A 25416-nucleotide genomic window follows, 5' to 3' on the forward strand; every position below is an offset into this window, starting at 1 on the left:
GAAAGGGGGGGGGTGTGGGGGAGACAATCTCTCTGTTCTGCTTCTAATGATTTCCTTTCCCGGGGCAGGCCGGTGAAGTGGCTTTTATTTGCGGCCATACCTCTGATCAGCTGGGCTTTTCCTCCCTCATTCGTGGTTGCCGCTCACTGCTTCTCTGTCTTTGTGCGGTGTGCACCCTCGCTTTATGCTGCCTCCGCTTCCCCGGCAGTAGTCTTCTGGCCTGTACCCCAGCACCTTAGTCACTCACAACTTTGCTGTTTCCTCGCTGATGGCCCGGAGTGCCACATATCTCGTCTCCCATGGGCGGGGCTCCGTATTCCCTTCCAATTGGGTTCTCCTTTCGGCTGTCCAAACGCTGGATCTTTCGTTCCTCAGCAGGTTCGCTCATTAATTCTTGTCTGATTGTGTGAGGGAAATTAGTGTATAAGCAAACCATGTAGCTTCTGCCTTTCTTCTGTTGCGTCCAGACGGGGAGAGACGCACACACACGTCCTCCTCCACCGGCTGCAATCTTGGATGCCCCTGTCTTGCTTTTTAAGGTGGTTTTTATCCTCAAAATAATGTTTTGTAGAAGGAATGAGTGGATAAAAAGTTTTCTGCTTAGGAGTAAGTGGGTAATAATCTAGGAGCATTAGCATATTGTGTCTCTGTTGAACAGTTGTAGCTACTGATAAAAAAGGCTTTGTTTGACGGCATAGGGATGGGGCTAAAGGTAGCAAGTAGAGGGTGCCACACTCTTTAAAGTCCAGTCATGAGCCCTTCATCACTTTTTTTTTTGCAATGGCCTAAAAAGTGCCCTAAATCCTGCCTGGGCAAAGAATTACGTGGGAGTAGGAACAGGCTGTCTGGACTTCAACACATGTCGAAGGAAATGGAGCAAGCTGCGCCTAATTTCATAGAGCTGCCAGTTCATGAGTATATCTTTGGTTGTCTTGGCACAGCAAGGTCATGTTATTGATCTACCTTATGTGCAGTGTCCCAGTATGCTCCCCATACCAGGTCAATGCAGAGTGTCTAGATGAAGTGTGTACTCGGGCGGGGGGCAGGGTGGATCGGGGGCCAGGGGGACAATTACGAGTGACATTCTGGGAAGATACCTGGAAACTGAGCAACGGGAGCACAAAGGTAAGACCATGCAAACAGAAACCAAGACTTTCTCCTTTGTGGGGCCATGCTGGGCTTAGGCTTGGTAGGACTGAGAGATGGTGTTGCATGGCAAGACAGCAAAATTCAATTTCACAAGTGCAGATTTATTTGAGGGGTGTTAGTGTATTGGTCAATAGGATTTACAGAAGATGCAATGAAAGCACAAGTGTTTCAGTAAATGGGTTTTGTAAGTTCAAGATGAGGGTTAAATCAAATCTTAATATCATAGAAACTACACACGCAATACTGCAAATGCAGGGTGTTTAGTGTTGGTGATAAAACGCAGTACTGCAAACGCTGGATGTGTACTGTTGGGAATAATTGCTTACATTTCATTGTTAAGTTAACCATACTTTGGCTATATTGGGAATTTTAGTGTGCATCTAAAGCTTTGTATATTTATCATTGTGGTGATCTCTTTTACAGAGGTTCCTGTTGCCATTCCCGGGCCAGAGATTCTCCAAGGGCAGGCCTCAGGTAGGGCTCAAATTGCCTCCTCTTTAATCATGTTTATTCCTTAGCCCCTCTGCAGTCTACATCCTTTACTCTTTCTTTCTTACCAATGTGAAAATCTTAACACTTCACACATACAAAGCTTCCCACTTGGGGAACAAAGTTCCTGGCCATTCATTGTTTTGACTATCCTGATTGCTCATTCAAAGGTTTAGTTGTAATTTTGAAGTGCATCACTGCATGGCTTTAGATTCCTCTTCTATGTTAGTCTAGGCCATTGTTAGTCTAGGCCATTGCTTTCAATAGTCTCTGTTTTTTACTTACATTTTCATTGAGTCTATGCTCCTCCTGTGTCCAATCCCACAGTGGATACGGTCTGTGATTTATATTGCTTCCAACTCAATTCTCTGCATGCAGCAGTTCACCTCTCACATTGCGGCCTGTTGTGGTTCTATCAGTCTGGGTTCTGACCATGGTGTGGTACACAGGCTGCTGTCCTGTAGGTGGATGATGCTCTGAGTTTACTGGAAACTGGTAGGGCTGTGATGCTGGAAATGCATCGGAGGGACAGGGCCTCCGTATCCTTGTCCTTTACTGCTTCTTATCGTTTGTTCTGTTGTGTTTTCCGCGCAGGAGTTCATGTGGGACTCCTGGCGGTGCAGCTCTCTCCTTTGGTTTTGGTGAACAGACCCCTGGCATATACTTATGGCACCCATGGGTGAGGGTACAACCCTGTGTGCCTAGTGTATGTTTTTGGGCACCTGTGTGTGGTGCCCAGAGCAGGGTACGGGCTGGTGGCAGCTCCGTGCTAAATTGACTGGTGCACTGAGCGTCCTCCATTTTGGGATGCCCAGACCCTGTCATTGGAATCGGTAGATTCCTGATGGAGACAAGATGGCCCCTGTGGCCTCTTGCCTTCCATCGCCTGTTACCTTGATCTTCCCAAAGTCCGGGAAGCCCTGACTCTGTCCCTTCCCCCTGACTGGCTGTTGGGTGGAAGTTCCATATATGGTAGTGTGCGGAAGTGCCGACCAGACTGGCTGGACTCTTCCCAACGAACGTATGTTGTGGGTACACCTGTTGGTGGGACCTGGGTGAATGCAGTGTGTGACGAATATGCACTTCCTGTTGTGGAAGTCTGGTTTCTGGTGTTTGACACAATGACTGAGACAGCCCTGCCCGAAACTGGTATGAATGCAGTGTGTAGTGTTGAATGGCGTGGTACTTGTCCGAATCCACATTCTGTGTTGTGAGCGTCTGGATGGAGAAGAATGGCCTGAATGCACCCTGCGCCTGATTGGCTGACAGACTGCTGAATGCCATTTGTAGTGATTGGATGCTCGAGTGTGACCCAGCGGAATGAATGGGAGATCAACAGTATATCTGGGGACCTCTCACTGCTAGGAATCGTGTTCCGAAGAGTTCAGAGCTGAAGTCCAAACTACAAAGAGTAACTGGAGTGCAACTGATGCTTGACCTTGAAGCCGTGCTGGAAGAGAAGAATTGTTGTTGCCCTTCTTCATCAATCTGAAAGCTGCTGCTGACCCAGAGAAGACCTGGTAAGGCGCCCTCTACCCGAGCTACGAGGGACCATCGTGCACCGACTGATCTTTGCCAAAGTTCCCTGGTAGACAGACCTACGACAGGCTGCCGACCGGAGACGGGGACTGCCGTGGAATCCCAAAGAGAAGCAGCCAGACTGTTGTCTGCCACTGTCGACGGCCGCCGTCGCCGACCGGAGCCACAGTGCTCCCGTTGCCTAAGAACTTTCGATTCACGGATGCGCTCGTCCGCACCGCCGCCCGCCTTATCCCGCCGGATAAGGCCAGGCCGTCGACGCGCCAAAGAACATCCGCCGGTGGGTTTCCCGCCACCCAAAGACCGCAGACGCTGACGACTCAACGCCCTTGCTGGGCCACAGTTATTCAAACTCTTTATGGTCCAAAACCATCGACATCGAGGTGCACCGCATGCCTCTTCCTTGCAGGACGTTTACGCTTCCCCGTCGACGAGCACCGCTAGGAAAGAAGCTGCCACTTCACCTTCGTAGTTCACCCTGTTCTCTGTTGGACGTTCGACCCGTGACTCATGCCTTAAAGGGAGGGCACTCAAGAAGGGCCGTCAATTCCCTGAGGAGGAACGCTACAACGCCAGGTACTTTGAGGTTACAGAACTATTGGAAAGTCTCTTGTGAACAATATATGGACTGGGCTTGTGATATATCTTTATTCTACAGGTTACCCAGGTGGAGGGGGGGGAGGATATCCACACAGAACTGTGTCTCTGTAGTAGGGACAGTATTCTGCCAATTGTTCTAACCAACTGCTTTCTGCTTATATCTATGGTTGGTTTCCTTTACGAACTGATTTGTGTGTCATTTAACTGTACAGTTGATGCACTTTGTGGTATCACGTAGAACTGTATATTTGCCATTATAGATAACTGAGTACAAAGTGAGTTATCGTGATATTGTACATAACCTTGAATATTAATTCATATAAAGACTGAGTTTTAACTAATACAGTGTGCGGACATTCCTTTGTGGGTGCTTGGGGACTACACTGTACTTAAGAACCAGCCTGCATCACCTCCTGAGAAGCTAGGCCTTGATTGCTAGACCACGTACCAATAATAGAGAATCTTGGCTGGGGTCCTCTCCTCTACCATATAGAGAGCAGAAGTACAGCCACCCCCCTCCGGTCTTTACACGGGTGGCAGCGGTGGGATGCTTATGGTTTAAAGAATATGTGTATAACCGTGCCACTTACAAGGATATCTGCACTTTGTTAAATTGAGGTTTATTTGTGTACAAGATAACTGCATTACAAGCAATGGAGTCTATTGCAAATGGTAAATTGAGTAGGATGAGCTTAGAGGCTCTCCAAGATGCTTGTGAAGCCAGGGAGTTAGACTTTGTGGATAAGTCTAGGGCTGAGCTGATATTTGCCCTGGTGGACTACCAGACTGATACTGAAACTCTTGAAGGGGGGGGGGTGCAACCATGAGGACTCTGCCCCGAGGGTTGTCACTGAATCTGATTCTGGGAATGCCGCCATTCCTGCTGCCTCTGTTCCGAACCCCAAAAATTCCTTGGAACTGGAGTTATTGAGGATGAAATTGGCCTTTGCATACCGCAAGTTGGAAATAGATGCTGAGTTTAAGAAAGAGGAGTTGGCACAGCAAGTGGAACTCAAGAATAGAGATCTTGAACTCAAAGACAAGGGCACTGAATGTCAGCGAATCCAGTTAGAGAAAGCTCGAGTGGAGACTTCAGCTAAACCAGTTGAGTGTCAGGTCCCCAGCAACCAAGTTTATGAAAGATTGGTTGGTGTGTATGCAGAGGGTTCTGATATCCTCCAATGGATTGAAGCGTTTGAAATGGCTCGTGCAATTCATGGTGTTGATAAGAGAGATTGGGCTAAGTGTTTGTTAAGCAGAGTACCTCAGTCTGGATATGACTGTATTCTGAAACTGAGTGTGGAAGAAAGGGGTCAGTATGAGTGCATGAAGTCTGCTTTGATTGCCAAGTTTGGCAAGACACCTACCCAATACCTTAAGAGGTTCAGGGATTTTAAGAAACGAGAGAACGCGTCTTGGGTTGTCTGGGTGAGTGCTGCACACATGAACATGATGGGGTGGATTGATGGTTACAAAGTGAAAGCGTTTGTTGAATTGTCCCACCTTTTGTTTTTTGAGCATTTTTTTGGAAGCCTATTCACCAGAGCTGCGTCAGTATGTTGCTGACCAGAACATTTGGGACCCCTTTAAGCTGGCTAGGTTGCCTGACAAGTGGATATCCCATCGGGTGTCCCCTAAGGACTCCAGTGGGAAGGACAAGGACAAAGAAAAGGGGACCTCTCAGAAAGCTGGGGAGTCCCAGAAGCAATCACAATCGGGTAAACCAAAACCTTCCTCTCCTAAAACCCAAAAACCTAGTGGAGATAAGTCTGTTGTGGGTGGGAGTAAGAGTAGTGGTCTGCCTGCTGCAAAGCAGGGTCCCAGTGGTTCCAGTACCATACCCCGCTCTCCAGGCACTTGTTGGAATTTTGGGGCTCTGGATCACCAAAGGGGTGACCCCAAGTGTAAGGCACTTGGAGTCCAGGCTGTCAGCCTGACCTACCCCTACTCCGTACCTGCGGTGAAGGCCACTGTCCTCCCCTCCTCTACTGGGATCACCTTCGGTGCTCCCGTAGAGATTTCCTAAGTGTCCCTAGGGGCGTGGGACCAGTACGCAGAAGTATTGGCAACTATCCCACAGAACAACCGTAGGTTTTTGAGAAGTGTCATCTTGAATGGCTAGCCTTCTACTGGTTTGAGCGACACTGGGGCAAGCACGACAGTGGTGGACAGGACCCTGCTCAAGCCAGAGGACTATGTAGGTGCTCCTCTGAGAACTACCAGGTTAGCAGGTGGGCCTCCCAAATTATCGCCTGTACCCTTAGTCAACATTACAATTGGAGACAAGACAACGAAGCTTCGGGTCCTGGTTCAGGACAACGTGCCTGCGAAAATTTTGTTAGGCAACGATTTGGTCGAGTTGGGGATGATCACGGATGGTCTACCCATGGCTGCTGTGGTGGTCACCCGATCGCAGTTCACACAGGGTCCGGCTGCGAACCCGGTACCCTCGCTGACTGGGAAATCCAAGGTGCAAAGGAAACGGAAGAGTAAGAAGGCCACCTCTGTGGAGGAGCCTCCTGTTCTTCCTGCTGTTCCGACGGCACCCATTGGGATCCATGCTCCGGACGGGCTGGGTCCAGTGGTGAACCCCGTCTCAACTCCTGTGGGAGAAGAGCCAGAAGACTTTCCTGTGGGAGAGGTTCTCAACCCGGAGGACCACCCCGACCTTCAATGCTTGTTAGCTGAAGGGGGACCCTCCCGGGCGGACTTCTGTAAGGGACAGAGAGAGTGCCACTCTCTCGAGGGTCTGAGGAAACGGGCCCTGTCCCAGGCACAAGGAGAAGTGCCTAGGACATTCCAAATCTATTGGGAGGGTGAGCTCCTTGTTAGGGAGCCCACTAAGCCTGAACCTGGTGCCCTCAAGGGGTTGGTGGTACCCCAGGTTTACAGGCCCTTCCTGCTGCAGTTGGCGCATGAGGTGCCCTTAGCTGGTCATCTTGGTACCAAGAAGACTAAGCAGAGGCTCTCTGCCCATTTCTACTGGCCCCGGATGGGAGTAGAAGTGAAGTCCCACTGCAGGACCTGCCCAACTTGTCAGTTATCTGGCAAGACTGGAGGCAGTGTCATTTCCCCACTACAGCCATTGCCAGTGGTTGGCACACCATTTGACACGGTGGGCATCAACATTGTCAGTCCCCTTGACCCTCCCACTTCAGGTGGACATCGGTTCATCCTGGTCTTGGTTGATCAGGCCACCTGGTACCCTGAGGCTATACCCCTTCGGGCTGTTACTGCCAAGGTAGTTGCCAGGGCTCTCCTGGGCATTTTTACCCGTGTTGGATTACCTACGGAGGTTGTCTCTGACAGACGATCCAACTTCATGTCTAGTTACATGAAAACCATGTGGAAAGAGTGCAGGGTAACCTAGAAGTTCTCCACCTCTTACCATCCCCAGACCAATGGTCTGGTTGAGAGGTTTAATAAAACTCTCAAGGGCATGCTAGACGCTTTTGAAAAGCCGCTAAGGAGGAGATGGGGTCCCCTCCTGTCATGCCTGCTGTTTGCTTACAGAGAGGTACCTCAAGAGGGTGTTGGTTTCAGCCCCTTTGAGTTACTGGACATCCCGTGATGGGGCCCCTTGCCTTGATCAGAGAAGCTTGGGAGGCCACCCCTCCAGGTCCTGCCAAGCAAGTGGGGGGGGCTGTGTTAGGCCTCAGACGGAGGATGACACAGATGATGGGTCAGGCAACAGCAAATCTCAAGACCAGCTAGGAATTGAACAAGTACTGGCATGACCTTAAAGCCTCGCAAGTGGATTGGACTCTGGGACAGGAAATCCTTGTGATGGAGCCTACCAAGCCTAGAACTTTGGCAGACAAGTGGACTGGACCCTTCAGGATAATCTCCAAGATGGGTGAAGTCAATTATCTCGTTGACATGGGAGTCCCTGGGGTAGCCCCTCAGGTATTCCATGTTAACAGGCTCAAGCCTTTCCACGGGCGAGCTGAAGTCTCATGTCTCTTGCTAGCTTCAGAGCAAGAAGAGGATGAGAGTGAGCCCCTTCCTGATTTGCTGCATAGCAACCCTCAGGATGGCTCAGTGGAGGGAGTACATCTCTCTCCCGATCTGGCAGTATGCCGCTCTGTTTTCACTGACACCAGGCTTATACCGTGGTGTAGGCATGAAATTGACACTGGTGACAGTGTACCTGTCAAAAAAGCAGGTGCTACCGTATGTCAGATACCGTTAAGCACCACATCCAGGCTGAGGTTGCCAAGATGTTGGATCTGGGTGTTATTGAACCCTCAACCAGTCCCTGGTCCAGTCCAGTGGTCCTTGTCCCCAAGGCAAGTTCCCAGGCAGGTACCAAGGATTGGAGGTACTATGTGGACTACCGAGGAGTCAATGCCGTCACCAAAACTGATGCGCACCCATTGCCCAGGGCTGATGAGCTCGTGGACACCATAGGTGCTGCCACAATTGTGAGCACCTTTGACTTTACCTCAGGCTATTGGCAAATAGCGCTGACGGACCATGCGAAGAAAAAGACGGCATTCTCAACACCTGAGGGACTCTACCAGTTTAGGGTCATACCTTTTGGGTTGAAGAATGCCCCTGCCACCTTCCAGAGATTGGTCAATCTGTAACGCTCACCTGATTCCCACGGAGGCACCGGTCTTGGCAGGATGGTGTCTGTGACTCGAAAAGTGAAGTGCAGGACTCGATTGGCTTCCGGGGCTGATCCTCTTCTTACTGTGTGTCTAACTCAAAGAGAGAGATATCTGCAGGTGAAAGAATATGGGGTTAATGATCTGGGGTTGTCGGGTATCTCTCTCCCTTTCCCTTCCTCGCTTTTCCGTGGAGCCCCAAGGTCAACGTGCTCACCTTAGATAGGTGAATGCTGGACTCTCCATCTGCGTCTGGTGCAGGGTGCCGTTGCCAGTTCCTTCACTGGATGAAACGTAGGCCTCTTGACATCAGAGGATTGCTACCATCGTTAACTGCACGAGTGGTGAGTTTCCGGACACCTTTTAAGTCCTTACAGTCTTTAGGTGCGTGGGCACGTTAATGTGGAACAGGGCTCTGTATAATGCTTTTTCTATTTGTCTTGCAGGGCGAAGATGGTGTGAAGAAAGCCGAAGTTCGAGCCAGAGTCTTGAATTGACGCGCTTGGAAATGCGGAAGTAAAGGCCGGAGTATTTGCAGGCGCCCTATGGTGGCGGGCGCGATGGCGCGTAAGTAACATACCTGTCTAATGTCTCTTCTTTTGTCTTTCAGGTGCAGGATTGCAGCGTTGAAGAAAACCGGAATTCCCGGAGTGCAGGCGAAGGAGCAGCGTGAAGAGATGGTAGCTGCCGATGGATCCAGGTAAGGAAAACGCTGCGCGAGAAGGTTGCCGTGCTAACCTGTTGCTTCTTGTCTTTGCAGGTGCTACTGGAGGCTGGATACAGGAATGGTAAGTGTTTGTTCTTGCAGGTTCAGGATCGGAAAGAAGAAAACTGGAACAGACACGGTGAGCGTTCTGCTGCAGATGCAGAATAACGCGAAGCACGTTTCATCAATCGGGTGTGGTTTAAATAGCCTTGGAGTGATGAGGCATCTTCCTCCACGGCCTCGCCCTAGTAAGAAAAGAGTTCCTGTTCCAGAAGAGTTCCAGTGTTGTATCCAGGGAGTGGAGCTTTCCCCACCCAGGTAAGAAAGTAGTCCCGGCTCACAGAGGATTTCTATGTGGCTGGTGAGTAAGCAGCATGGTCTGCTGAAGTCCACCCAAGCATCTTTATACAAATTATGAGCCCGGCGCTTCCAGTGCCGGGACCAGTGACTCTGATGAGCCTGGTGCCACCGGCGCCAGGACAAGGTCCAAAAGGTCCCAGTGGGGACCGGCTGGTGCCTAGGATGAAGTTTAGGGGCCTGCTTCCAAGGACGTTGGGCTGGTCCTAGCTCCTTGGAAGCAGTGATCATGACAGCACCCCCCTCAAGGCCCCTCCTAAGCGTGTCTTCTCCGGGGGTTTTGGCTTGTCGGGGTGATTCAGATGGAATTTCTTGACCAGACGAGGTGCGTGGACATGTTCTGAGGGTTCCCAAGACCTTTCCTGGGGGCCGTATCCTTTCCAATCAACCAGGTAATATAATTTAGATTTGGAGATTTTGGAGTCTAGGATGTTCTTTACTTCGAACTCAAGTTCTCCATCCACTAAAACAGGTTCTGGGAGATCGGTCAATCGGGTTTCTGGTTGTACTGGTTTTAGTAAGGAGACATGGAATACTGGATGTATTTTCATATGCGAAGGCAATTCCAATTTGACAGCCACCGGATTAATTATGGCAGAGATGAGAAAGGGTCCTAAGTATCTCGGGATGAAGGTGCGGGGTCCTTTTAGAGGCAGGTGCTTAGTGGATAACCAGACCTGATCTCCCACTGCGTAGTGAGGGGCCTCTTTACGGTGTTGATCCGCTCCTTTCTTGTATAGAGCTTTAGCTCTTTGCAGATGGGCAGTGGCTTCTTTAAAAGTACGAGTGATCACCGAGTGCAAGTGATCCACCGCAGGTGTTTCGAATTCTTGGGGAGGATCCAGGTTAGAGGTCCTAGGATGGTTTCCGTATAATAGGAAGAAGGGAGTCTTCCCGGTTCCAAAATGGGTCGAATTGTTATAAGCGTATTCAGCGATCCAAAGGATATCCTTCCAAGGGTCTTCAGTCTGTTGGAGCATGCAACGTAAATATTGCTCTAGAGTTTGATTTGTCCTCTCGGTTTGTCCGTCAGTTTGGGGATGGTGACTGGTTGAAAGTCTCACATCAATTTGGGCTAAGCGACAGCAACTTCGCCAAAAGTGGGAGATGAATTGACTTCCCCTATCGGAAACCAAAACCGAGGGAAAACCGTGTAACCGAACGATGTTTTCTAAGAATTCTCGGGCTAATACTGAAGCTGAAGGTAGGCCCTTCAGGGGAATGAAGTGAGCCATCTTGGAGAATAGATCCACGACTACTAAAATGGTATTATACCCTGAGCATGGAGGTAAGTCCGTGATGAAATCCATGGACGGGGTATGCCATGGACAGGGAGGGATGTCCAGTGGGTGTAAGAGGCCGGCTGGTTTCTCCTTCTGACTTTTATTCTGAGCACACACACCGCAGGAGATTACAAAGTCTCTAATATCCTTCTTCCATGATGGCCACCAGAAATGTCTTTTGACCTTTTCCATGGTTTTGGTAATGCCAGGGTGACCCTCCATTAATGAGTCGTGATAACAGGAGATTACCTGTTTTTGTATTTTCTCACAGGGCAAGTACAATCGTCCTAGGAAATAAGGTAGTTCTTGGTCCACTGAGAAATCCTTCCCCTTGAATTGCCAGTCCTGTAATTCTGCCGGAGTTAGGAGTGATTTGACTGTAGTCTCGATGTCTTCAAAGGATTGAGTGCTGACCAAGCCCAAAATCCTTTGGTCCGGGATTATGGGTATTGGTTCAGGATTGGTCAAGTGTTCATCTATTCCCATCCGGGAGAGGGCATCTGCTTTTCCGTTTTTACTGCCTGGTCGATAAGTAATTATAAAGTCAAACTCAGCCAAAAACAGAGCCCAGCGGAGCTGCCTGGAAGACTGAGCTTTGGCCGTCTTCAGATATTGTAAGTTGCGGTGATCTGTCATTACGGTGACTGTGTGTCTGGCTCCCAAAAGATAATGCCGCCATGCTTTAAAGGCTGATCTGATAGCTAAAAGTTCCTTGTCTGTAATTGAATAGTTGATCTCGGGAGCCGAGAATTTGCGGGACCAAAAGGCTACAGGATGTAATTGGTGTGTGACCAGTTCTCTTTGTGATAAAACTGCCCCCATAGCAAGGCTAGAAGCATCTGTTTCTACGATGTAGGGGAGTTCTGGGCGAGGGTGTTTTAGAACATGTGCAGAGATGAATTTAGCTTTTAAGTCCTGAAAAGCTTGTTCCGCCTCAGTAGACCACTCAAAATGTTTGTTTTTCTTTAATAGAGCGGTGATGGGCTGGACTATTCGAGAGAATTCAGGAATGAACCTGCGGTAAAAGTTAGCGAAGCCTAACATGCTTTGAACTCCTTTTATAGAGGTTGGTGAAGGCCACTTGATAATTGCATCGACTTTCTTTGAATCCATATGGACTCCGTTTGGTGACAATATGAATCCCAGGAACTCAACCTCAGTTACGTTGAAAACGCATTTTTCAAACTTAGCAAAGAGGTTATGTTGACGTAATCTCTCGAGGACCTCTTTAACGTGCTTCTGATGTTCCTCTTCAGATGATGAATAGACGAGGATGTCATCAATGTAGACAACAACACACACATCTATGAGTTCTCTAAGGACATCATTCATAAAATACTGGAAGGCGGCAGGAGCGTTGCATAGTCCAAAGGGCATAACTTGATATTCAAACAGCCCATACTTGGTGCGGAAGGCCGTCTTCCATTCATCGCCCTCTTTTATTCGTACCAAGTGGTAGGCTCCTCTGAGATCCAACTTTGTATATATACATGCGTCTTTGACTTGGTCCAGGAGTTCAGGGATCAAAGGTAACGGGTATCTGTTTTTAACAGTGATTTGATTCAGGGAGCGGTAATCTATACAAGTCCTAAGGTCTCCTTCCTTTTTCGGAACGAAGAACAAAGCCGAGGAAGCTGGAGATTTTGAAGGACGGATAAATCCGTTAGCTAGGTATTGATCCAGATATTGTCTGAGGTGAAGATTTTCTGGCTCGGTGAGGGCATAAATCCTACTGCAAGGAGTTGTTGTTCCGGGTATCAGATCTATTTGACAGTCGTACGACCTATGAGGAGGCAGGGTGTTAGCTTGGTCCTTCCGAAAGACGTCTTGGAATTTCTGGTATTCGGGAGGTAGTTTGGGAACCTCAGAAGAGATTGCCGCCAGTGAAACATCAGGCCGAGGATAACAAGTGGAGATACATTCTGGAAACTGAACCGTCTTTGCTCGCCAATCGATCTGAGGATTGTGCTTCTCTAACCAAGGAATTCCCAGAATGATCTGGAACTGAGGAGCCTTGATCACATCGAACACGATTTTCTCCCGGTGTCCCTCTTGGCTCACTAACGTCACTTCTTGGGTGGCGTGAGTTACTGGTCCGGAGGCTATCTCCGTGCCATCCACTGTAGTAATGACGTCTTTTACTGCCTTAGGGACAAGAGGTAGATTCATCCTTGATACCATTTCACGGTCCACATAATTACCGATTGCTCCGCTGTCGATGTAAGCTTCAATTGCATGCAAACGATCCGGACGTTCAGGGCTAATGAGGACCATAGGCACCACGAAATGCGAGGTCATGGAACAGATTTTAACGCTCGGCAAGAGGACCTCTACACTTGTCGGGCTAGGTCGTTTCCCTGCTCAGAATTTGTGGTACAGGTATCTGCAGCTCCTACAGCCTTCTTAGCTGGTTTCACTGGACAGTCTTGAAGAAAGTGCCCCGAGTTTCCGCAATAGAGGCATAATTGCAGCGGTCTTCTCCTTTCTCGCTCTTTTTGGGTTAAAGGTCCTTTCATGCCCCCTATTTGCATGGGTTCCACGGTGTCAGCTCCCCTAGTAGAGGTCTGCGGTTTAGAAAACACTCGGGTATCAAATTTGGAACGATCAGCCTTTTTGTTCTGTAATCTGTGGTCCAATTGAACAACTAAGTCAATATAGTCTGAGCATTCTTGTGGAGGATTCACAACTTAAGCTAACACATCCTTGAGCTCTCCACGCAGGCCTCTGTAGAAAAGCGTTATCCTTTTATCCTCAGGCCATTGAGTTTCCACTATAAGTCTGTTGAATGAGGCAATGTAAGTCAAGAGGTCTTGATTACCCTGTCGTAACGAAAGGAGTTCATTGTCCAAGGCCAGCCCTTGTGCATGTCTTGCGAACAGTTTCTCCATGCTGGACTGGAAGGCCTGGAAATCATGAAGAACCAGATCATCCTGAGTGACTAAAGGGATCGACCAATCTGCGGCACTGCCACTGAGATAAGAAAGCACAAAAGCCACCTTGGCCTGATCTGTTGGGAAGGCAGCTGGTCTACATAAGAAGTGTAGGCGGCACTGGTTAATGAACACTGCAAATCTCTTTGGGTCACCAGAAAAGCGTTCGGGCGGAGCCAAGGGCACATTACCGGGTAGATTGATTTGCACTGGATTTGAGGAAGATGCTGAAGGATAATTTCCTCCTGGAGCGGGCAAAGGTGTTTGTCCTGCTTGTGCTCGTAGCAATTGTCTAGCGAGGTCCTCTGTTCGCTCCTTGGATATTATCAGCTCTCTTTTTAAAGCGTTTGTTTCCTGACGAGCTGCATGTACTTCTGCTCTTAGTTCCCCAAGCAACTGGGCCAATTGATCAGTATCCGAGGTTTCCATTGCGCCTGGGTAGGAGTTTTGCGGTTGGCTTCGCGTTCTGTAACGCTCACCTGATTCCCACGGAGGCGCCGGTCTTGGCAGGATGGTGTCTGTGACTCGAAAAGTGAAGTGCAGGACTCGATTGGCTTCCGGGGCTGATCCTCTTCTTACTGTGTGTCTTAACTCGAAGAGAGAGATATCTGCAGGTGAAAGAATATGGGGTTAATGATCTGGGGTTGTCGGGTATCTCTCTCCCTTTCCCTTCCTCGCTTTTCCGTGGAGCCCCAAGGTCAACGTGCTCACCTTAGATAGGTGAATGCTGGACTCTCCATCTGCGTCTGGTGCAGGGTGCCGTTGCCAGTTCCTTCACTGGATGAAACGTAGGCCTCTTGACATCAGAGGATTGCTACCGTCGTTAACTGCACGAGCGGTGAGTTTCCGGACACCTTTTAAGTCCTTACAGTCTTTAGGTGGGCACGTTAATGTGGAACAGGGCTCTGTATAATGCTTTTTCTATTTGTCTTGCAGGGCGAAGATGGTGTGAAGAAAGCCGAAGTTCGAGCCAGAGTCTTGAATTGACGCGCTTGGAAATGCGTAAGTAAAGGCCGGAGTATTTGCAGGCGCCCTATGGTGGCGGGCGCGATGGCGCGTAAGTAAAATACCTGTCTAATGTCTCTTCTTTTGTCTTTCAGGTGCAGGATTGCAGCGTTGAAGAAAACCGGAATTCCCAGAGTGCAGGCGGAGGAGCAGCGTGAAGAGATGGTAGCTGCCGATGGATCCAGGTAAGGAAAACGCTGCGCGAGAAGGTTGCCGTGCTAACCTGTTGCTTCTTGTCTTTGCAGGTGCTACTGGAGGCTGGATACAGGAATGGTAAGTGTTTGTTCTTGCAGGTTCAGGATCGGAAAGAAGAAAACTGGAACAGACACGGTGAGCGTTCTGATGCAGAATAACGCGAAGCACGTTTCATCAATCGGGTGTGGTTTAAATAGCCTTGGAGTGATGAGGCGTCTTCCTCCACGGCCTCGCCCTAGTAAGAAAAGAGTTCCTGTTCCAGAAGAGTTCCAGTGTTGTATCCAGGGAGTGGAGCTTGCACCACCCAGGTAAGAAAGTAGTCCCGGCTCACAGAGGATTTCTATGTGGCTGGTGAGTAAGCAGCATGGTCTGCTGCAGGTAAGTCCACCCAAGCATCTTTATACAAATTATGAGCCTGGCGCTTCCAGTGCCGGGACCAGTGACTCTGATGAGCCTGGTGCCACCGGCGCCAGGACAAGGTCCAAAAGGTCCCAGTGGGGACCGGCTGGTGCCTAGGATGAAGGTTAGGGGCCTGCTTCCAAGGACGTTGGGCTGGTCCTAGCTCCTTGGAAGCAGTGATCATGACACAATCATGCACTCAGTGGGCTGGAGGCCTTTTGTGTGGCCTACTTAGATGACATTGCCGTCTACAGTTCCACCTGGGAAGAGCATTTGACACATCTGGGTAAGGTGTTGCAGGTCTTGAAATGGGTCAACCTCACTATCGAGGCCACCAAGTGCCAGAGATATCAGGTAATATTATCCCCATATATATGGTCGCCGTAAATAATATCGCCGGGAAAAGGTCGCGGCGATATTATATGGGTGACCATATATATGGGGACAGGGGCAAAAAAAAAAAAAGTTTGGGGGTTGCGGGGTTGTCCCCCGCATGTTCCATGCAATAATGTCGCCACAAAAAACTGCCATTTTTTGGCGATATTTTTGCATGGCGAGATTTTTGTGGCGACATTATTACATGGAATCGTGCCAGATAGCTCAGGGGAAAGTCACGTATCGTTATGAGGTAGGAGGGGGTCAAATCCAACCTCTCCCCAGTAAGGTACAGGATGTACATGACTGGAAGACTCCCACTACTCAAACCCAGGTAAGAGCCTTTTTGGGCCTCACTGCGTATTATCACAATTTCATGGCAGACTATGGTACCATAGTTGCCCCACTGACAGCTCTGACTTCACCCAAACAGCCTTGGAAGGTTAATTGGACTGAAGACTGTCAGAGGGCCTTTGATGGCTTGAAACAAAGTCTGTGTAGGGCACCTGTGTTGTGTGCGCCTGACTGCAGCCAACCCTTTATCATCCAGACGGATGCCTCCGACGCTGGAATTGGAGCTATCTTGTCCCAGTTAGATGACAAAGGAAGGGAACATCCTATCGTATTCATCAGTAGACAACTCAAGGGTAGAGAACTTAGGTGGGCTACTGTTGAAAAGGAATGTTTTAGCATAGTTTGGAGCCTTAGGTGTTTTAGGCCCTACCTTTAAGGTCCAAACAGATCATAAGCCCCTGAAGTGGCTTATACAGATGAAGGATGAGAACCCGAAACTGCTCGACTTCACCATAGAGCATAGACCAGGGAAGAGTCACGATAATGCAGATGGCCTTTCCAGAAGGTATGTTGACCGTCTGGATGAGGGTGTCTATCTCGTGGGAGATTAGGCACCCTAACCTCAGTCTGGGGGGAGCGACTGTGATGCTGGAAATGCATCTGAGGGACAGGGCCGCCGTATCCTTGTCCTTTACTGCTTTTTATCGTGTGTTCTGTCGTGTTTTCCGCGCAGGAGTTCATGTGGGACTCCTGGCGGTGCAGCTCTCTCCTTTTGGTTTTGGTGAACAGACACGCGGGATACCCGTATGGCACCCATGGGTGGGGGTACAACCCTGTGCCCCTAGTGTATGTTTTTGGGCACCTGTGTGTGAACCCCAGAGCAGGGTACGGGCTGGTGGCAGCTCTGTGCTAAATTGACTGGTGTCCTGAGCGTCCTCCATATCGGTAGATTCCTGATGGAGACAAGAAGGCCCCTGTGGCCTCCTGCCTTCCATCGCCTTTTACCTTGATCTTCCTGAAGTCCCGGGAAGCCCTGACTCTGTCCCTTCCCCCTGACTGGCTGTTGGAAGTTCCATATATGGTAGTGTAGGGAAGTGCCGGCCAGACTGGCTGGAGCCTTCCCAATGACCGTATGTTGTGCGTACACCTGTGGGTGGGACCTGGGTGAATGGAGTGTGTGACAAATATGCACTTCTTGTTGTGGACGTCTGGTTTCTGGTGTTTGACACAATGACTGAGACAGTCCTGCCCGAAACTGGTATGAATGCAGTGTGTAGTGTTGAATGGCGTGGTACTTGTCCGAATCCACATTCTGTGTTGTGAGTGTCTGGAGGGAGAAGAATGGCCTGAATGCACTGTGCCCCTGATTGGCTGACAGACTGCTGAATGCCCTTCGTAGTGATTGGATGCTCGAGTGTGTCCCGGCAGAATGAATGGGAGATCAACAGTATATCTGGGGACCTCTCACTGCTAGGAATCATGTTCAGAAGTGTTCAGAGCTCAAGTCCAAACTACGAAGAGTAACTGGAGTGAAACTGACGCTTGACCTTGAAGCCCTGCTGGAAGAGAAGAATTGTTGTTGCCCTTCTTCATCAATCTGAAAGCTGCTGTGTCTCCAAGGACTGACCCAAAGAAGACCTGGTAAGGCGCCCTCTTCCCAAGCTACGAGGGACCATCGTGCACAGGCTGATATTTGCCAAAGCTCCCTGGTAGACAGACCTACGAAAGGCTGCCGACCGGAGACGGGGACTGCCGCGTAATCCCAAAGAGAAGCGCCTGGACTGTTGTCCGCCACTGTTGATGACCGCCGTCGCCGACCACTGCCGCAATGCTCCCATTGCCTAAGGACTTTCGATTCATGGATGCGCTCGTCCGCACCGCCGCCCGCCTTATCCCGCCGGAGAACTAAGTGTTTTTGCAGTAAATGCAAAATAACTTTCCAACATCCCCCCACTCGCCAGCAAGAGAGTATCATGCATTTGGTACTCGCCCTCATAAAAACTATATGCCAATGCTAGTGGGCTAGTATATTTTGCGAACCCTGTATTAGAAGCCGTACGATTGGTTCCACAACACTGCGCTACTATTTGAGAATTGGCAATTGGTTATATGTTGTGTCAGAGTTTATATATTATTTTCACTAAAGTCACTTGATGAGGTGACGGGTAGGTTACTTATGTTTTGGGTTCTGAGATGCAAGTGTTCAAGTTGTTATACTTTGAGTCACACATTTTGATGTGTCTTCAGTTTTGTGAAAACTAGGTTACATTGTTGGAATGTATATATGTGAATGTGACAAGTGGATTAGTCTTGCCACAGTGGATGTGTCACTCTTGTTTTAATGTTTCAATATAGGAGAATTTGCAAAGTTGTTTTTTAAATGGAGATGGATCATTCATGAAATAATATATATATTATTGTTTCTTACACTTTGAGATTCATGCAGCATCTATTCCTGTGGGTTTCAAATTTGGTGCAATAAAGTAAGAGGATCTGTTTTATAGTACCCGGGATATCCCCTCTCTAACCGGATCGGATCCCTCCTGTTGTTGATATAAAATGTATTGTATATTCTTTTGTAATCAAAAGACAGTTGTCCTTTCTTTTGTATATAAATAAACTATTGTTTCCGTAATCTGTGGGAAGCTGTTAAACATCTCTTCGAAGTTTGCAATCATTCCTCACCTTCTGTACAGCCTATGCACAACCTATATAGATGTGTGCCATTTTTTACTTTTTGGACTTTTTAAACGGAAAGTCACTAAATGATGATGTATATTTTTTCTGACAAGTGTGACAAGGCCAGTAGCCTGGACTTGTCAGGGGTGGGAGGGCAAGTGGGATGAGGAGGCCTGCCACAAAGTAATTTTGAGACATTCCTGACTTTGACGGAGTAGGTGGCAGTTGGCCAGCTTCTACTTTTTTCCCCTTCTTGTGCCTGCATGCTGTACAGCAGTACACCTTTGTCTCAAGCCATGCCTCTTTCCAATGAGGCTCGCCAGTTTATTTTCTGTTCCTTACAGAGCATCTGCAGCAGGCAATCTGATGAATGCGCGAGACCAGTTAGCGCTCCACCACAGCACCCAACTGTTCCGAGACTGAGAGGCCCATAAAGGAAAACTACCCTCATGATTCCACAAAGCCAGCTTCGTATGGCAACTGCAAGAGGAGCCCGGGAAGGAGAGAGCAGTACAGTGTGGTATCCAGCCGATTGCTGGAACACTCACCGGAACTCTCATCGCATGAAGGATGGCACACAATAGAAGCCAGTGACGTGCCGAGTACAAGACCGAAGAGGCAGTTGGAAGAGAACGGAGTTAGTCGGATGGGGCTTGCAGATGTTCCCTTTTACTCGAGGATAATTATTTATATCCATTTCTAAATAAACCCCTCCTATATAAATCAATCCTTGTCTGCCTCGTATCCACACACTACAAGTGGCGATGATGATTCGCTCCAGCGAGCCCCAATGCCTTGCAGCTGATAGAGAAGTGTCTATCGAGATACGACAACGCTCTGCTGTTACCAGTCCATGTGCTTCATCAAGATGCCTCACCACCACAATTGCAGGAAGTCAAAGCCGCTCTGATATATGCATTGCAGCGGCCACCGGCAGGCAAGTACCCTTACGAGAAATATATGCCCTGTCATACAGTCTGCATCCTGTATTGTATCGAACCTTATGAAAAATAGGATTACAGACTCCGACATAATATATAAACAATAAAACGAAGAGGAGGCTCACTCGAGGATGCTGTCTCGATCACGTACATAGGCTACAACTGCAACCCATGCATGCGCAGCAGAGTCATTGCGCATGTGCACTAGCAATCGGAGCGCACGTCAAAGGTACACCACCTGCCTCCCGGACTGTGCTCATGTAATACTAAGGTATATGAAGTACTGAACAACACAAGAAGGACTGGACAAATAAAACGTTCTCAATAAAACGTTCGATTCAACAACGGATAAACAATTTAATATGTAACATTTTGACTGATCTCCACTATTACGGATTTAATGCATAAAATGTGGTTGTAGGCAAGTAAAGCATAACCTATTACAAGAACGACTAGCAGCAAACAATCAGCAATAAAACACACACTCTCAGAATTTTACACAGTCATGTCTTTCAACAGTGTACCCCCACCTACGTTTTTCCTGCCTCAGGTCAGAGACCCCGTTATACCGTGGAAAAAGGTGGATCAAATCCTTTGAGCATTATGCTGGTGTTGTCTGTGGCCAGAACTGCAGTATTGAGAAGCGGAAGTCTTTACTGTTACATTGTCTAGGTACAGCTGGACTAGAGAAATTTGAAGATTTACCGGACCTCCCTGCAAATGAAGATATTGACCTAAATCAAGGTGCACAACTGATTTTGACTGAGGGCCGAAAGTACCATACATACTGCCTGTAGTGGGCCGAAAAGTAAATATGGGCAGAGAGGTAGGCGTGGCAGGAGGAGTTTTTAACCCCCTATTTTTATTAAACACAAGGAAAGAGAATATGTTTTTGAGGTGTAACGGTCTTTATTTGTCAAACTTACATTTTGCACTACACATTTTCCATTATTATTATTTTTTGCCATTCAGTAATTCCATATGGTCTGTTTAATTAAAGTATATATATATTTTATTGACCCTTGACTGGATATTCCGTTATTTTGGATTGTTATACTTTGCTGTTTAGGTTGGCCAAGAGGAGTATGGTCTTCGTTGAGTCAGGTTTCCACAAAAAGCAAAGGATGTACATCTCCTAACTGCCTGTTTTAGCTTTATTATTGGGTTCACTCTTGCGGAGTGCAACACTATTCCCCCATGGCCCCCACCCCTCAACCAAACACAATGCCCCATGAGCCCCACCCCCAATCCCAGCCTACAAACTAACAAGTATACACCATGCACCCATACAGACCCAAACCCCCACCCCAGCATACAAACTACCAAGCATACACCATGCATACATACACCCATACAGACCCCAAACCCCACCCCATCTCAGCATGCAACCACCATGCATACATACACCCATGCAAACCCCAACCCCGCACCCCATCTCAGCATACAAACGAACAAGCATACACCATGCAAACATACCCATAAAGACCCGACACCCCCATCCCCGCATCTCATCATACACTACCCATCCATACAATAACAGACACAGACCTGACGACCCCCCACCCCCACATCTCAACATACACTGCACATACATACAAGAACATCCATACAGACCTGAACCCCTCCCACCCCCATCTCAGCATACACTGCCCATACACACAAGAACACACTGACAGACCGACACCCCCCACATCTCAACATACACTACCCATCCACACAAATACAAACATACAGACGGACCCGACACCCTGCCACCCTGCATCTCAACATACATACAAAAATAAACATACAGACAGACCTGACACACCGCCCCCCCCCCACCTGTCGCATCTCAACATATACACACACACAAACAAACGGACAGGACAGACCTGACACATCTCCCCCACACTGGCATCTCAACATACACATAAACACACAGTCAGGACAGACCTGACACCCCCCCCAAAGCCCCCAAGCCCCCACTCAACATACACTGTACATACATACAAATACCCATACAGACCCGACACCCTCCCACCCCCGCATCTCAACATTCACACAAAAACAAACCTACAGGCAGACCCAACATATTCCCCCTAACCCCCATCTCAACATACACTGCATATACATACAAATACCTATACAGACCCGACGCATACAAATGCACAGTCAGGACAGACCCCCCCCCCCATCTCAACATACATTGCACATACATACAAAAACAAGCAACCATACAGACCCGACACCTCCCAACCACCCCCCACAGTCAGGACAGACCTGAGACACGCGCACCCCCCCCCATATGTACTTACCAGATGTGCTGGAACGCTGTCAATGTTTCTGGTACTATGGCTGGCGTGGCAAGGCTGAAATGCCTTCCGGCATCAAGCCTTACTGACCACGCCAGCCGTAGTGCTCGCCCTCCATTGGTGCAGCACACACGCACTACTTGGCTCTCGGGAGGGACGTGGTGTGTGTGTGCACTGAACCAATGAGGGTCAGTGTTTTGTCCGGTCCAGAAGAATAACCGTCTTTTCCTAATGGAGGGCCACCGATGCTGCTTGCGGCCCGCACTCCATTAGGAAATTCTTTGTTGCTGGCGGGCCGTAAGTTGTGCACCTGTGACCTAACTGAATATGAACGGACAAACAAGAAAATCGGCAAACACTATGAAAAGAAGCTCAGTACCATCCTAGAACGTTATAAATTCGGAAAGAAGTTACAAGAAGGAGAGTCTGTGGAGCAATATATTACAAGTATGAGGAGACTAGCAAGAACCTGCAATTTTAATGAACAACTTGAAGAACGTAAGAGATCAGTTCATGTTGGAATGTAATAATGCTAAAGTAAGAGAAAGATTATGGTCCGAGGATGACCCACCATTAGATACTGTTCTACATGTAGCAAAAGAGGTATAACATACGGAAAATTGCGTAAAGCTATTGGAAAGCAGAGTCAAAGCGCTTGATGTCAAGACAGATCTTGCTAAAACTAATAATATACCTTTGAATGTGCCCAATGCGAATGACTTTATTGCTCAAATAAGTGGTACAACCACGAGACGAAGGACGTCGGGAAGAACACGCAGACCATCTTGGAGAGATGACAGGAGAAATAGAACATCCTTCAGAGGACAGATAAGAAACAGCCAGAGAAGGAGAAGCCAAGGCAAATCGAGAAACAGCCCGAGAAGAAGTCTGGGAAGGTGTTTCGGCTGCAACAGTGCCTGTCATTGGGCGGATGACCCCGACTGCCCTACTTTGAAGATAATTTGCAGCAAGTGTAAAGGAAAAGGATGTTGTAAGATCAGGAATGCTTCCACAAACTGAATAGGTGGAAGAGGTCCCAGTGATGAAGAAGGGGAAGAATGTGTCTTCATGGTTATGGATGATGATAACAAAGAAGAAATAGAGGGCCCCAAAGCCACGGTACGCGAAGATAGTTTGAACATGCGTATGATGATAGATTCCGGGGACAAATATACTCTTACACCGCAGAATCACTGGGACAAAGACAAACCGGAATACCTACATGAAGCTGATATTAACCCCAAAGCATATGGGGGAGTGAAAGTTGATATTATTGGATGGTTTTGGGGCACAATTGCTTTTAAAGACAGCTAATGGAAAGATATGTCACTAAAGTAGGGAGGACACCATTGTTAAGTTGGACACATCAAAGTAAACTTAAAGTAAAGTTAGACCCCAACGGTGATGCGTGAGTATTTTCAGTAGTAATGAAAGGAGTATTCCGAGAAGAGATTGGGTGCCTCTGTGGATTTGTTCATGAAATTAAGATGAAAACAAGTCATCGTCCCGTAGCACAGAAGTTACGTGGAATTCCTTTGTCAATGAGGGAAGAAGTAAAAAAAATAAAAATAAGGGCACTAGAGGACCAAGGGATCATAGAGAGTATTGATGCCAGTGCGTGGGTTTCACCATTAGTTGTACTTGGGAAGAAAACTGGTAAACTCAGAATGTGTAGATATGACAGAACTGAATAAGTGTCGTTCCGGATAGACATCCACTTCCGAACATACAAGAAATAGTATCCACAATCGGTCCAGCAAGATATTTCTCTACTTTAGATCTAGCAACGGCTTACCATCAAGTCAAATTGCACAAAGACTCTAGGAAATTAACTGCATTTATCACACCTGATGGCTTATATCAATATAAAAGGATGCCTTTTGGACTGGTTTCTGCTGCCTCTGTGTTTCAGAAAATCATGCACAAATTATTTCAAGGTCATATGTTTCCAAGATGATATTTTGATATATGCAGATAATTTAAAGCTACACAATGAAAGATTAAAATATGTGTGCAGGAAGCTATATGAAGCAGGAATGACCTTGAGCAAAGAAAAGTGCAAAATCAATAAGTCGGAAATTGAATATTTGGGTCACATAATTTCAGCAGAAGGCATACGACCCAGGAAACCATTAGCGGATGCCATAGAGAGTATGCCCATACAAATTTCAAGAGAGGAGGTTCAAACCTTTATTGGGATGGCAGAATATTATTCTAAGTTCATCCGTGATTTTGCTTCTAATACTGTTCCTTTGCCTGAACTAATCAAAGGGAAAGGGACCTTCGAATGGAGCAGGTAATGTGAAGAGGAGTTTGAATTCATAAAAGCTGCATTGGCCAGAGCTCCAGCATTAAAGAACTTTGAGTGATAGGTAGACTAATATTACTACTGATGCCAGTAATGTAGGCCTCAGAGCCGTGGTCATTCAGGAAGTTAATGGGAAAGAAGTTCTCAAAGCGTTCGCTTCAAAATTGCTGAAAGGAGCTGAAAAATCTTATGCTGCTATTTAAAAAGAGACTTTATTTAGCAGACAAATATAGAAGTTTCACCTGTGGAATGGATGTAGAGTCCCGTACTGATCATAAGCCATTAATCCAGATAATGACTAAAGGACTTGATAAACTTTTGAGTCGAATAAGAAGATAGGTGACTGTTACAGGAGTTCAACTGTACCATAAAGTATGTGCCAGGAATAAAGAATGTTGCTGCAGATTGTTTGTCCCGCCTCACAAATATTTCTGAAGTAGACCATGACAATGAGAATGACTCTGAAGCACTCCTCAGCATAGACACAGTGCCAATACCACGTGACGAATGGGAGAAAGCAGTGGCACAAGATGCTTCAATGAAGAAATTGCGACAAATAATCGAAAGTCTGTCCTATGAAGAAGTCAGAATGTGAAGAGTCAGATTTAATGGATTTTTGGAGAATAATAGATGCACTGAATGTGCAAAGAGAAATGGTGATGCGAGGCGACAGGATCATTCCTCAATGGATGTGCGCCAAAGATTGATTGACCTGGATCATGAGGGTCATCAAGGGATAGTGAAGACAAAACAAAGAATATGTACGATTATTGGTGGCCAGGATGCGACCTTTAAATTGAGAGAGAAACTCGTGATTGTATCCTTTGCAATAGAAGCGACAAGTGTGCATGACACAACACCAAAACCTGGCTTCTATCCAAAGAAACTGCCTAGCCCTACCGCACTAGCATGCACCAAGACTGTAAATTTGTAAATATGTAATCGATTTGTACATTTCTGCTGCATTATTCTTGTTGTATTCATTATTCTTGTTGTATTCATCGCAAGTGCCTGGATGCCCTAGGGCCAGGCGGCGCTATACAAATAATAAACTAAACTAAACTAAGCATCCTGTGGTTGTGAAGGAGATTCCTGAGAAACCATGGGATAAATTGGGTATGGATGTACTAGGCTCGATATGGAACAATGGGAAAAAACAATTCTGTTTGGTTGTAATTGTTTTGCTAACTAGATGGGTGGAGATAGTGATTAAACCCTTTATTACTGCTAAGACGGTCGTAGAATTTCTGGATGAAATATGTGAGA

General features: G+C 47.6%; 1 protein-coding gene across 1 annotated transcript in view; it reads left to right on the top strand.

Annotated features, from left to right (window-relative positions):
* Positions 1-25416, top strand: part of RELB (RELB proto-oncogene, NF-kB subunit) — a 738804-nt gene that overhangs the window by 136314 nt on the left and 577074 nt on the right. Inside the window, exon 2 of the mRNA XM_069644627.1 lies at positions 1573-1623. Within this exon, the coding sequence (XP_069500728.1) occupies positions 1573-1623 (51 nt within the window). The remainder of the gene's footprint in view (positions 1-1572; positions 1624-25416) is intronic.

Source organism: Ambystoma mexicanum, chromosome 2p (assembly GCF_040938575.1).
Source record: "Ambystoma mexicanum isolate Mex_15411 chromosome 2p, UKY_AmexF1_1, whole genome shotgun sequence".
NCBI classification, from domain to species: domain Eukaryota; kingdom Metazoa; phylum Chordata; class Amphibia; order Caudata; family Ambystomatidae; genus Ambystoma; species Ambystoma mexicanum.